The 15,556-nt window shown below is 38.6% G+C and overlaps 1 protein-coding gene across 1 annotated transcript; it reads right to left on the bottom strand.

The window, feature by feature from the left end:
• Positions 1-9,124: 9,124 nt before the first annotated feature.
• fgg (fibrinogen gamma chain) lies at positions 9,125-13,985 on the bottom strand. Its single transcript, XM_031302292.2, has 9 exons — positions 13,735-13,985; positions 13,600-13,650; positions 13,289-13,475; positions 13,011-13,095; positions 12,261-12,391; positions 11,074-11,207; positions 10,625-10,809; positions 10,151-10,428; positions 9,125-10,016 (listed from the first exon to the last, which is right to left on the bottom strand). The coding sequence occupies exons 1-9, from the start codon at positions 13,795-13,797 to the stop codon at positions 9,838-9,840; spliced, it is 1,293 nt and encodes a 430-aa protein (XP_031158152.1). The 5' UTR covers positions 13,798-13,985; the 3' UTR covers positions 9,125-9,837.
• Between the last annotated feature and the right edge of the window lie 1,571 nt (positions 13,986-15,556).

Raw genomic sequence — 15,556 nt, forward strand, 5'->3', positions numbered from 1 at the left:
TTAGTTTAAAGGTGCTGTAGGTAGGATTTTGAAGATCCAGGACTTAGCCAAAAAGGGAGAATGAATGTGTGTGCATGAGCAGTGATTGACACACAGTTAGACACCCCCCCCTGGCCCTGATTGGTGCATCTGAACAGGGAGCGGTGGATTTTTGCAAATCACACTACAGGCTGTAGGTGGTGCCAGAGGAGCCAGAATTTTTTTTAAATACCTGCTTCATGTAGTTCTGCTCAAACATAGGATCAGTTTCAGCAAAAATGACAGAAAGTTAGTTTCATAAGTCTTACCTACTGTATCTTTAATGATATGCCTAATGATATATGTATTGACTATCACGACAGGCCTACTCGTGAGAGCAATAGCTGGCTTTTTAGGTGCTGAATGCTCAACTATGTTCACCCGCTAGTTGTAACTGTTTCTCTATGTCATTTGGCGCTGGTTAGGTGGCTTTATCACAACTTTTTTCACTTAAAACAGCTGCCTGCTGCTGATGGAAATTGTGCTGAAGAGAGCAGTGAGAGTGAACCAAAACAGTAAAGTTGTAGGCTATGAAACATAAGAAATGACCTGGAAGTTGCTAAAAAGGCTTCTTAGATCTGAACAACTTTTGTTTGTCACTACGAGCGACCCCTTTTTCATTATATCTAGTCATTTATTTCCATAGTTAATAAAACAAAATATTGATCAGTGCAGCTTGAAGGATTTATTTTATTTGAGAAACACATTGGCCAGAGTATCTTAGATTAATTGAATCTAGCCTCACAGTTTTTTAAATCACTTTTTTATATTCAGGTCTATCAGTTACTGATGTTTCATTAAAACAACAAATACCTTTATTTGTCTACTTCTAAATTGCAGATGGTAGACTGCAAATTTCATCCACCGACAGGCCTTCTGCACCACAACATGCAGTAGTGATTCCCATGGGGTCCCAAGACAATTTTGAGTCATAATAGGGGGACAAAAAGAAAAGAAATGTAGCACAAAATCACGTATACTTTTCCCACAAAACCTTCAAATACATCAAGCTATCTGAGAGGGGGCACTGCTCATCTATGTCCACACTAAAAACCTTGTGATTAGAGAACACAAGAGCATGCTGCTTTATTTTAAAGGGTCACAAGCTGAAAAGGTTCAGAACACTGGTATACTGTCTCCTCACACTGTGCAGGATCAGCATCAATGTATTTATGTCTTTAGAAAAGGGGGCTTCAATGTTTTTTTAAACCAAGGACCCCTTAACTGAAAGAGAGACAGATCAGGGACCCCCCTACATATATTTTATAAAATGAAGTTGCATATAAAACTGGGCCTATAATAACGTGTAGGGCAGCCTAAAGCCTTTATACATACCTTTTTAGTGCATAAAATACTGAGCTATTAAAATAGCCTAATAATTGTTGGCATGGTTTTATAAATCATGTTTTAATGTTAAACATACTTGCTATTAAATTCAAACATCACAACATTCATAAGTAAAAATAGATTTTTATATAAGTTAAAAAAAAAAATAAAAAATACAAATGATGAACTACACACTGAATCAAAGTACATCACCCAGCACCTCAGCTCATTCTCTGGAGCTGCAGCAAAATGAAAACTGGACTTTTGCGATGCAGACTGATTGTAAACATGAAACTGCTGCTGCTGAAAACTCTGAAACTCTTCTGTCACTCATATCATATCTGCCTGACACAACATTTATTTTATTTTAGAGAATGAATGTGTCAAAAAAATATGTATTTATATCTTCAACTCACTAACTTTTCCATTTTAACCCTCGTGTTGTCTTCCTGTCGACCACACAGCTTTTTGTCATTCTGGGTCAAAAAAAACTTTTTTTCCCCCAATGTTTTAGTCGTCTTCTTCAACACTTTTGTGGCTTTTGATGTTTTGAAGCTTTTTTTCCCCCAAGTTTTTGTCACTTTTACCAAGTTTGTCACTTTTTCTGATGTCTATCTATTTAAGAAAAAGTTTTTCTTGTTTTTTTCCACCATTTTTGAAGCATTTTTGTCACTTTTTTCAACCTTCTTTCAACCAAATGCTATAAAATCTGATAAAATACCCAAATTAATTGAAAGTATTGAACTGATCATTTAGCTATTTTACACAAAAGAACGTTATATGGAACCATCCATGCTATTTTTTTTTGATAATTTGTTGAAAGAAACCCAAATTTTTGATATAGACTTTTTGAAAATGGGTCAGATTTGACCCGAGGACAACAAGGAGGGTTAAACAGATTACATTTTTGCCTTTTTGGACTTCTGCGTTTTCTTATTTTCTTATTTAAAAAATGTGCGATTGAAATGTGGCACAGAAAACGTCTTATCTGTTGTAATGTTTTATGTTTTGTGTGGACCCCAGGAAGAGCAGCTGATGTTCTGCACCAGCTAATGGGGATCCTAATAAAATCAAAAATCAAATTAAGCACTGATGTTTTTTAACAAAGTATATGTCTCTAAATGTCACACTGATCCTTTAAAGCACCTGAAAACATAAATATTCATGACTAAATAAGTAACAAAGGTCTAAGTGAAAAAAACAACACACAAAAACATAAATCTCTGATGTGAAACAACCCAAGCTGTTATAAAGTGTGTAGAAAATGTGTGCTCATGTAAAACTAATGTAAAAATTAGCCAACAGTAAGTAGCTAATTGAGAAAACACATATTTAGCTGTGAAAGTACCAAAATCCCTTAATTTGCACCATAGTAAACTACTTTATCATAAATAACCACCAGATGGTAGTAAAGCTGCACATTTAAAGTGTTTGGCTGAGGAGTTTGTGTTGTCTTCCCTTCAACCTTGAAAAAAACACTTTTGTTTCTGACATTTGTGACGCCTTTTTTTCACAATTTGTTTCTGCTTTTTCCAACGTTTTAAATTTTTAAATTTTTCTTCTACACATTTTCAGCACTTATTTCTACGTCCAATATTTTCTGATATAAAACAAAAATTTAAAACGGGCCAATGTGACCCGAAGTCAACACAATTAGTGAAACCAGAGCTGCTTTGTTTGAACCTGTCTGTCTGAGAGTCTACTGTTATTATCTCTACCGTTTAGTCTGAGTGGAGCATCAGGACATTAGGTACTTCATGAGTCGGAGTCTTCAAAACAAATCCTTCAGAGCATATTGTGTTATAGAAACAGTTTAGTGCAGAGCATCACAGTTTGGGTGCAAAGTGTCCTTCATCAGCCATCAGATGTGTGTCCAAAACAGACTCAAAGGTTTTGTTCACTAGGCTTTCTATAGTGAAAGTTCACCCTTACTTTAGCTGATAACAAACTTCAAACTATTTCAATTTAAGTCTGGTCTATTATTTGGACTTTGCTATTTTGTTGTTCTTTGAAGTTCCAGTAAGGAGAAGCTATAGGATCTGATGAATAAGTTATAGTAACTGTTTTCTATAATTTACCTCCACTTAAAGGTGCAGTAGGTAAGACTTATAAAACTAACTTTCTGTCATATTTGCTGAAACTGACCCTATGTTCAAGTAGAACTACATGAAGCTGGTAATTTAAAAAAGAATCTGGCTCCTCTGGCACCACCTACAGCCTGTAGTGCGATTTGCAAAAATCCACAGCTCCCTGTTCAGATGCACCAATCAGGGCCAGGGGGGGTGTCTAACTACGTGTCAATCACTGCTCATGCACACGCATTCATTCTCCCTTGTGGGGGGAGGGGCTTAGGAGACCGTTTTGGGCTTTACCGGAAAGGGGGGAGGGACTGAGAAGTTGTCGATGTTCAAATATCATAATATAGAATAAGTCCTGGATCTTCCCAATCCTACCTACGGCACCTTTAACATAATGAGTTATGAAATTTCGACTTAATTTCATGAGTTACTATTCCAACTCAAGTTTGTAAGCCAGTTCAGTGAAATGTATATTCCAATGTGTCAACTTAACTTGGACCTTTTTCACAGCAGACATTTTGACTTGTCATGGTAGGAAAAGCACAGCTGAAATTGGTAACCTTAACAATGGCTCAATTCCATCAAGTGTCCCAGTAAGCTATTTCAGTGAGTCAGCATGCACAGTACCAGGGCCTCTCCTAAGTGGAATGCAGCCATCATTAATGGTTTTGAATACACCTGTGCTTTTCCTACTATGACATGTCAACATGTTTGCCATGAAAAAAGTCTACAGTGTGAGTTGGAAACCGGATCTCGCAGAAAGTGACCATGACCCCTGGTGTGGCGGCAATATTAATGCGTGGTGCAAATAGTCCCGGAAATGGTGACTTGATCTAATATGACTAATAACTATGATAGATTTATTTAACACTTAAGGATGCACTCCACCCGATTGCAATTCCCAAACGAGGAAACCAACCAAATGAGCAGAATGACAATGGTCAAAAGAGAAGCAGCGGATGACTACGTTTTTGTCAGCCACATCTGGATGACACTTGGTAGCTAGCGTGAAGGCGACACGGCGGGCCTTTCTGATTTAGGAGAAGGGGAAACCAGGTGAGTGGTTGCATTTATTAATCCAATTTATTTTGTTAATTAAGAAATGAATTGCTGTCACGTTTCTAAACACAGGATAGTTTAGCGCAGCTTAATACAAGAGGTGGAGGTGATCCATGATTATTAAAAGAAGCAAAGATAAGCTTTACAGTAGGCAATTTACTTGGGGATGCAGCATGGGGAATGCATGTTGACATTATTGAATATTTGAAGGAAACAGGGTTGTTGTGAGAACTTAGTTTAGTCTGTCCTAATTTTGGTTGGTTGATTTTGCTAGAGTTTTTTGGTTAAGCTGGTTGCCAACCGCCAACATCAGAAGACATCTATGATTATCAGACTTCATCAAGACATCAAAAACAATTAAAAAAACTGAGTCCGAGTCCGAGTCATTTGATTTGGAGTATCTACCGATACCGAGTCCCGATCCGATACTTCTATAATATATAAAAAAAGAATAAAGAAGAGCGAAAAAACAGATCCAGGATGTTCCTTATTTTTTATTTAATTCACCTTATTTTAACATTGAACAACTCTGTTAACAAACAGAGCACTTCTGTTACATAACTCACAGTTTGCTATGGCAATGTTGTTGTCATCAACTTTATAATACCTCCAGACCGCAGACATACTCGCGCTTTCCGCTTCAAGCTGCTTCTGTGTTCTACTTTGCCAGCATTTAACCAATAGCGTCTCTGCAACAAAGTGATGTCATGCCGCACGCGTTTCTGTGTGGAGTCAAAAGGGTCTAACTCTGTGCCACCGCATAACTATAGATGTGTTAAAAAATAATGAGAATATATATACATATATATCCGAGTCCTGATCGGGAGGTAACGTCCGATTCCGATCAAGTCTGAAACCACGTGATCGGGCCCGATTTCCGATCACGTGATCGGATCTGGACATCTCTAAAAAAAACCCTGCTCCAGTTCCTCTTGCACCATTTCTTAATTTCTCTCCACTCTCTTAACAGCTTCAGCATATGGCAACCCCTTTACATCTCTGACCATATTGACATTATTTCCTTTATTTTCTTTGGACACTGTGCTGACCCCTCATGGAGATTTCTCTCCCAGTGCAGCCACTTTGCTTGCTCTTCTTTTTCTTTGCACTCCTCCACAGAGCAATTGTCCTTCCCACACCTTCTGACTCTTCTACATACTGCATTGACATGTCCATAATCCTGGCAGCAGAAACATCTGAGAGGAGCTCCCTCATATGGCCTCACCCTGTAACACACATACTCATGATACACTTTTCCTGGCAGTTCCCCTTTGTGCCTTACACCTTACACACAAAAACAAATAATAAAATAGATCTTATTTGTCATTGTGCTTTAAACAATAAAAATCTGTTTATCACCTCTTCAGCAGTGTGCAACATAAAAGTACAAGTAAATAACTAAAATAGAGAGTAAAAAAAGTAAATAAATAACAAATAAATAAGTAAATGCAATTCAAGTGAAAAAGCGTTAGTGAATAAAAGCAAATACAAATGAAAGCAAAATATAGGACAAGCAATGTAAAAATATATATAAAAAAATTATAAAAAGAGACCTAAACAGTACAATGTTGGTTAAGTGTGTGTGTGTGTGTGTGTGTGTGTGTGTGTGTGTGTGTGTGTGTGTGTGTTGGGCAGTCAGTCTTTTGCACAAGATGATGTATTCCTGAAATGACATTTTGAATTTTTACTTATAATCATTGTCTGTATATTGATACAATGAATGTAACTTGCAGTGAGCACAGGGCAAAGTTTGGTTTCCCTGCCTTGTGTATCCAAGCCATGTTTGCCTAACAGAGAGTACATTGATCAATGGTTATCCAATCTGGCAAAATTATTTTTACCTAGTTGGTGCAAAGTGTCTGGGTGTCCATGCTGCGACATTGTAGAACTATTACCAAATCCCTTGGAAACCTTGTTTCAGACTAAAGTTCTTCTTGCAAGTTTGACTGTAAATATTATGAGACCAATCTCAACTTTAGGGACTTTGAGGAGTGAGGGGGGCTGTATATCTGCTTTTTGCACAATTACTCCTCATATTAGGCAATGCAAAGGCATTTGTTGTTTGGCACAACCATCTACAACGAACCAGATGGACTTTGGACTCCACATGTCGTTATTGAGATGAGTGTGATGATGCATGAGGACAAGTACTAGACAAACTGTCCTAATGTGGATAAAAATAAACTTGGCAACTGTGACGCTCTGATAAGAAATCTGCCACAATAACTCAGTCCCAGAGTGGTTTTGGTCTCCTGATTGATCCTGAAAATTCAACCATAGGCTGGGGAGACCGGGGTTGGTTGTCACACTTCTTACTCTTGTGTGAATTGCTCATCATTAAAACATCTTTCAGTAGTCATTCCTACATTAAATGAAAGCTTAAGGCCTTGAAATTGGTATCCCTTTTATTTTCATAACTTATTGTGGGCTACCAAGAAGTAATTAACCATCAAAGACACTCTGAAACATTGTGACAACCAACCCCCATCGCAGGGTGATAAAAATGACAAAATATCTCCTCACCTTAATGTTTTGTGTGTGTTCCACCAAATGACCAGTGCAAAATGAGCATGATGACAGGACAACTGTTTAATATCAAATAAATTGTCGCAGTGGTCTCTAGTGTAGCTGTAATAAGCAGTGTGACAACCAACCCCGATGATTCCTGCAGTTAATCTCAGAAGGTATTATTCCAGCTGAAAGTGTTATTCTGGGGTTGGCCTCGGAAAAGTAAGCGTGAGGCAAGTTTATTTAAAGTGAATAACCCATCGAGGCTGAGCTATGAGTAACCTTGAGGTTTAGTGAGGAAAATAAATAAACTCAATGTTTAAAAAAAAAATGTGCCAGAGGATTGAGGCAGCACAGCCTATTACAGTAAGATGAACATTTCTTTAAAGAAGAACAATTTTTCTTTTTTCAAACCAACTACAGGTAAGCAAGAGACTCTATGAAGAAGTCTTAAGTTATAATAATTAAATGATTTCTAAAATCCATACTGGGACATGCAAATGTGTTCATCCCTTTCTCATTGGATTGACACATTTCCCCCACCCTTTTGCAGAACAGTTAACCTGGATGTCATTCAAGCAGTCCAAACTCCATTGTTTTAGCTATGGTAACCAAACAGAAATAATCTGTTCCTTGCTATTAGAAACTACCTACATCAGTATGAAATCACTGAAGCACCTGTTTGACACTCCTTCACACAAATCTTCAATTAGCAGTCAGTCTGCAGGCCTTAAAGGTGCAGCGTCTGTGTTGTTCTTTGCTACGGATGGAAGAGGTTTAAGACAGAAGAGACTGAGTATCAATAGTGGCTGTTTCTTATACTCTACATTCATAGATGTTTATACTTTACTGTAATAGATTTTATTTTTATTTTCTTAATTTCTTATACTCTAATAGATTTTATTTTGGTGTATGTATTTTGTGTAATATTTACAGTATTTCAGTTTTCAGCCAAAGTTTCAAAATAAGAATCAATGGAATCAATAAAATTTGCATCAAAGCATTTCTGATTCTGGATCCAAATCTTTGCAAGAAGGCAAATTTGTCAACAAATGTCACTGGCATGAAAGCTACGTACAGTAATAGGCTACAATGACAAGCAATGGTGCACTGAATCGCACTGAGTGCTGTATTTTGTATTTTGTTGTCCACTGTGTAATGGTTGATTGGAAAAGCTCATACAATTGTTTGCAAGTTGTGTTGTTTGAAGGCAAAAATTTCTTTTGTTGCATATTTTAAATGTTTTGGCACAGTTAGAGCCTTTTGCAAACAAAATGTGTCATTTTGACCATGAGTGCCACTGTTTTGGCCTGTGTGTTAACTGTTTTGAAAAATGTGGAGTTTGAGTTGACTGCTGTGTCAAGCCGTGCTGCTTTTAAACTTGACATTTAATTAGCTTAAAAGGTACCTTGTGTATCCAGATCACTTTCTGTTTTTTTCATGCGTGTGTGTGTGTGTGTGTGTGTGTGTGTGTGTGTGTGTGTGTGTGTGTGTGTGTGAGTGAGTAAGTGAGTGAGTGAGTGAATGTGTGTATGTGTGTGTGTGTGTGTGTGTGTGTGTGTGTGTGTGTGTGTGTGTGTGTGTGTGTGGGTGGGTCTACGTGCGCGCGTGCGTGTGTTCAATCTTTAAGAATGTGACCTGGCGTTCTGAAAATTGAAGTGAGAGATCAGAAAGCTAAATGTAAAAATGTAATCCAAATCACAGGTTCTGTAATAAATACTACATTCGTTAACTTTAATTATTTTAATATATATATATTATATTATATTATATATTTTATAATTGATACTGCATGCGTCACAGTAGTGTTGAATATATTAGACAGCATAAGCAAATGAAGTGGACCCATTGTTTACATGTAGGATGGTATTTAAGGTTGTATTGCACATACATACAGGTGTATATTTCCAGTCACTATGTGCACTATGAGAAATATTTAAATGTTTTGCAGAGTTTTTTTCAGATGCATTATCTTGTTTTAGCATTTTCTTTTTACTAGGTGCTTTTGTCTCCTCTCCACATTGTTTTACAGAACAGCAGCTCACCATAAGGACTTCACTACTGTAGCTTGTGTCTCCAGGCTGGTGGCAACTGAGTCCAAACTAAGACCAATGTCCAATGAAGTAAGGACCATATTTGGTTAAGAAAAGACATTTATTTAGTACTGAAAACAACACTGAAGACGAGAAGGAAAATGTGAACATCAGTGTCCTGCTGTGTCGTGATTAGCAAAACACGATGCGAGCATCACACCCAGACACATCATTAGGGTCCTAACCCCTAACCCTAACCCTAAGTGTTTTATATCAGAAATATGGGTTTCTTACAACCAAATTGCCCAAAATAAGTTGGATGCATGTATGTACGTTGTATGGAACCCAAACAACGTTCTTCGCAGGTAAAATGAATGATTACTTCCATTGAATTTTGGGTGTTTTATTCAATTTCTTAGCATTTGATTTAAAAAACTGTATCCTGACTGAACTTTGACATACACCAGTCTGTGATCCACTCAACATCCTCTGAATGCAACTATTAGTCAAAATAATTCATAATTCCTGCTTTTTCTAAACTCAAAAATTAAGTATAATGTCATTAAAATTAGGTTCATTGACCATGAATTAAAAAAAGCATTGAAAAAAGCGACAAAAACGTCGGAAAAAGTTAATTTTCAATTTTGACCCAGAAGGACAACAATTTCACAGTCGACAGAAAAGACAAGGGTTAAGTTAGACATTTTCCACTGAGGCATGTTATTTCATTGAAGGAGGTTTCAGTGCTGTTGTGCTGAACACCTTAACTGCAGCCTAAACTGACCATTGGCATATCAGTGTACTTTGTAGACATGTCAAAGTCCAGCCAACTGTTTCACCCCAGCCTGCTGTCCACCGCCTGCTGTGATGCGGGTGAGGGGAATGATCTTCATGGTAGTCTCTTTCAAGGAGTACCAGCGGTCATGCCATGTCACCCAAATAATACCGTTGTCAAAGCCGAATTCACCTGCGTCCTTTTCTGTGTACCTGCCACCTAGATGAAGAGAACACAAACAGGTCAGAGGTTATGCTTGGATAACAGTTTTGGGACCATAAACAACTCAACAGATCATTCAAGATGAACACCAATTAAAGGATTGGGCACTGGTTTCAGCCATGCGGTCTTACCCTGGTAGTATTTGCCGTTCAAATGTGCAGCGTGACATCTGTTCATCCACCAGCCGGAGCCGTCCTGCTCAGCACAGTTGCCGTCATACTTGTCATTGTCCTTGTCGAAGGTACTGAACTGCATGCCATTGTGGGACGTGTAGAACTTGTCACTGGGATCATCACCAAAGTCAAAGCCATCGAAGGCGTCTCCAGCATCACCGCCAAAATAGTAGCCATATGTTAGACGGTACTTGTCGACCTCTGGTGCAACTCTGAACATGGTGTAGTCGGCATACCTGGAGAAAGGAGGCCACAGGGAGGAGTGGAGGTTAATATTTAATATTAGTTAATATAAGTTTTTGGTCACTTCTGCCGAGGCATACTTGTCTTCTTCAAAGGAAACCTCATCACCAGGGTCATGTTTGCCTTGTCAGCTAGCCCCTTTGCTCTCCTCTTACATAATCTGTTATCATGTGAGTGTAGCCTACATACTTTTTGACGCCCTGCCAGTCAACAAGCTCTATCCTCAGCACAAGCGGGATGGTTGCAGTGGCCGTCAGGAGATGCATCTTCTCGTTACCGAGCCAGAACTCCGTGGTGTCATCTGGTGAGAGATAGCCAAAGCCCTCCTTGTACTGGATCCAGTCCTTGTGGAAGTCCACGCTGCCATCGCGCCTCTGTGGACAGGAAAAAGTGATCAGTGTCCTGGGGCAGGGGATGGTCTTTTGGACTTTCCTCATATTTTATGTTATCCTTTCCTTGTCAAATGTATTAATTGGTCAATTTCATACATAGCAGGCCTCCGTATCATCACATCTTATTTATATATCCAAGAAAGTTTGGCAAATTTTCTTTGGGTTTTACTTGTATCTATATGAATTGTCTTGTGCTTGAAGACATTGAAGAGCAATTTCCCTTAACTTCTCAAATAAAGCATATACCCTCTGTATGACTGTGAAGCCGCGTCCAAAGCTGTCAATCTCACAATAGACCAGGAACTGCTCAGTGGCTTTCGCTGGCTTCACATAATAAAGACCACTGGTGGTGGCACCTTTGTTTGCAACATCCTGGCAGTCTGAAGAAGAAGAAGAAGAAGAATAAGAAGAAGAAGAAGAAGAAGAAGAAGAAGAAGAAGAAGGAGGAGGAGGACAGTTCAACGTTAATAAATGTCACAACAAAACCTAATAAAAGGTCTGTGTGGTTTACTCCAGACTGGTGCTGTTAATAAAAAACAAGAACAAAATAATGGAATTTTTTCCTGTTGTTGGATACAGTATATCTTATGTATTATTTAGAAATAACTTATTTGAAATAAGGTCACAACAAACTACATCTAGAACAAATTTGTTTACCTTGCATAGTAGACCATATTGATTTTAGTCTCTAACTAAACACTGAACAAGGACAGTGGTGGTTGAGCTGATTGAGAAACCTCTTGTGAAATGGTATTGGCCTCGGGGCTGTTTTTTTCCCCCCGTAACAGGCGCTGACACACCAACCCGATTATCGGCTGTCGGACAGTCTGGTGAGGTCGGTGACCCGAGTCTGTTTGGTGTGTTCTGTGCCGTCGTTAGTCGGAGGAGCCATCGGCCTTCATTTGGGCCGATTTGACTTGTTGAATCGGCCAGTGGGCAGTCGGACTCAATGACCAATTGCCGGAAATGGCGAGCGGGATGAGCGTGACAAACACCTCTCAAAATCTGACGAAAATCTTTTAAACTGATCATTGTCGATCTGAAATGAAGACAACTATTTCAGCAACTGTATGGCTTATTTCTCGCTTAAAATGTTTTCAGAAACACGTTTCGGTGAACTATTTTCGTAAAATACGAGATCATATTCCGAACGAGCCGCCATTATGGTCGTTTTTGAAATTCGGGAGAAGCCAGACCCACGTGACACGTTTATCCAATCAGCTGCCAGGTTTGAATTTTTTGGGGCGACGATACAGATTAGCACCGCCTGCTGTAATGGAGACGTATGTCTTGCGCACGCGCAGAACGTACGCTCAAGTCGGCTTCGCTTCGGTGTGTTCTGAGGCACTATTTGGACCAACTCAGGGAAGCAGTCAGTCCGACTGCCTTTTCTGCCGACGGTCGGTCGTCGGGTTGGTGTGTCAGAGCCTTACCTGTTCCTGTGAGGGGTTGGATCTCAACTGAGTCTTTGCAGGGTTCACTGCATTTCTGCTGCAGTTGGATGGAGAGTTGTTTCAAGTCCGACATTCTCCTCTCGTTGGATGTAATTAAGTTCTGAAGATCGCTGGAAAGAGGGAAGCAAAAATGAGTTCTACAAAGATATTTTACACAATAGATAGGAACAAGAAAATATGACATAGAAGCAAAATGAAAAAATCATGAACCAAACTTGGAAAAATATGTTAAACATAATTAAATATGAGTGTTTTTTTTGTTTTTTTTAAATGTCAGGAGTAAGTCTGAGTTCCTATAGGAGAAAGAGGAGTGGGCGGAAAATCGCCACATGATCTGTATTCAGTCCTAACAGTGTGGGCGAGGAGGGTTGGAGTGCATTGACCTGAAAGCGTGGAAAGAGCTTCATTTTTAACATTTTATTTAATGGGTAAGAAGCATTTTCATGTTTAAATTGGAGGAGGTTGAGCAATTTGATATATTTTACATACTGTGTTTAATCTACAACAATGCATCAATAAACTGTTAATTTGTTAAAATAATAAATAATCTGCTAAGTATCTAGTAATTTCAACGGACAAATAAAAGCTTTTCATAAAAGGTACAATATTTCACCTCTGTAATGGAGTGAAATAGAAGTATAAAGTAACTTGTTTGAATAGTTACTTTCCACCACTTGGTGTGAAGGTTTCATGTCAAATGGTATAATTTCAGTGTTAATGGTAACTTACAGAATTTGCTGTTCCTGTGTGACGATGGTCTTTTCAAATCGAGCAACATCATCCAGCATACTTGATGACTTTTTGTAGTGTGAGTCTGAAATAAAAAAGTGATTGTGTCAGTAATGATCTCAACACACAACTCAAAAACACAAAAACAAACAGGTGTGCTTTACAGAGGAATTTTAAATGAGTGTAACAGACGAAATGATCTAGGAATAACAATAATAAAAATAAAAATAATATACAAACACAGTTGTATAAAAATGGCACCAGATGAAGTGTGTTACCTGGTGGGGAACTCTTTTGAGCAGAAGCAGTTGAATCTTTCATGTAGACAGCTGTTTCACCGGCCTCCTTGGTCAAATTAGCAATTATGTCAAGTTGCTCTTGCATATAGTCTAAATCCTTGTCCACCCCTGGCATATACCTCAGCATGTAATCAGCCACTCCACATGTCGTAGGGCAGTACAGTCCCTGATTACAGATGGGCCAAGTACAAAAACATTGAAGATATTATATATACATACACAATCCATATATGTGTGGATACATAAAATCCACACAGCACAAACATATAAGATTATTATTTGTAACTTACAAAGCCGTCATTCATGTTGCATTTTGCTGCGATGTTGTCTCCTCGGATTTGCTGCGTAAAAAAAAAGACAAAAGGTTTTAGATGTTTGTGCTCGAGAAAACTGGGTCAGTGAAAAAGCTAAATTCAGTGACTTACTGCTGATGAGAAGGAGAAAAGTAACAGAAGTCCTCCTGCCGTTGCGAGAAGTGACAGGGCCATGTTGCTTTGGCCACCAGTTGTGGTCTTGTCTTCTGTGGAGAATGAATAGCTGCTTGACTCTGTGGGATATTTATCTGAACAAGGTCCTCAGGTCAGTGTTTGATAAAGGGTTCATATGCAAACATCCCACTCACTGTGCGGGGACAAAGCTGTGACTCAAAACATACAAAAGAAGTAATTTCCCAGATTTGACGCTGTTTGTCATTGACAGCTGTAGTTGAACTATAAGAACACAGCCAAGTGATTTTACCATAAAATGTATGTTTGTGTATAACCTCTTACTGGTAATGATGATAAGGCAAGTCTAAAGGAATGGTGACTCAGCTTTGTATATTGCCTTCTCTAACAAGTACATGACAACATTTTATTCTATTAGACTTGGACTGTCAGTCAAAGAACTAGGACTGGGACAGAGTTTATTTCATCATATGATGAAAATCAAAGACAAATGACAACATTAATCATTTCTTAAAAGACATAATGTCACTATAGCAACAAAAGATTAATGCAGCAGGCCAAATACACCACCCATAGCCAAGCACACACATAAACACACACGTGGATGTATCCTCACACAGTTTTCACACTTGCACGTATGGTCAAAATAATGTAGTCATATCTTAATATATCTAAATAAGCCACTGAGGGCGAACACGTTTTCTGGGCTAAAAATAAACCGATGTCCAGTACTTAACTTAAGTAACTTTAGTTTTGGTGATCCATTTATTCACATTTCTGTAAAACACATGTTCACTGTAATGCTCTTCTACGAGACAGAGATAAGAGTAAAGTTCTTGCATGGACCCCTATCAGCTGACTCACCCACTGTGGCCTGGTTGTGCGATCCCCTGGTCTAACGTCATGTACAGCAGGGTGACGTTAAGCATCCTCAGCAGCAATCACAGCCGTGGTCAGGTCACCTTCCTCCGGCCGCTTTTCTTCGACCCGGTTGGTGACAAGTTCACAAAAGTTCAATGTGTGCTGCACTGTTTGACCGAATACGATCACCTGTGTTTTTTAGCTTAAAAATAATCAGTTTGTTTTATTAATGTATTTATTCATTTTTCAAATATAAATTATACCATTTACACATTAACGATTTTTTCTTTATTTATAAATTAACCACAGCAATTTCTTGCGGGTGCTAAGGGGGTGCTATGGCAATCCTAGGGGTAGCTACAGCACCCCCTAGCCCCTCCCTGGTGCCGCCTCTGCATGAAACTTTGCTCAAAGTATCACCAGGGGCTCTACACATGAACTCCAGCATTGAGAACATTGTTTGTGTATACAGACACTTTTTGACTGGCAAGATGGCGGCGAGCTCATGTGTAGAGACCCTGGTGAGACTTTAAGCAAAGTTTCATGTTGTGTCGAGCCTTCTTAGTGTTTTAAAAATAGCTATTTTGATGCTATCATAGTAGTGCCCCTAGCACTCCCATTCAAAAGGCAATTTGACCGAAAACGAGAATATGGTAAATCTAAAAAGTGGTGCTTCCGTCCTAATTATGCTTTTAAGCGAAAGTTTGACTCGGTTACATTCACAAAAAGACCCTAGGTTGCATTTTGGTGAGAGTTAGGCTTTAACAAATCACATCAGACAATGATGCTATACATGAATATTTTTGATCTCCTCTGTCAAACTCTAAACATGTCAGTTGATGGGGAAAAATGAAAGTAAAGGGGGTAAACTTCAGAACAATTATATTATCATTTTCAAATATGTGCAAAGCCTACCAAAAAAAACTTGTTTTTGTAATTG

Source organism: Sander lucioperca, chromosome 4, assembly GCF_008315115.2.
Source record: "Sander lucioperca isolate FBNREF2018 chromosome 4, SLUC_FBN_1.2, whole genome shotgun sequence".
Classification (NCBI taxonomy): Eukaryota; Metazoa; Chordata; class Actinopteri; order Perciformes; family Percidae; genus Sander; species Sander lucioperca.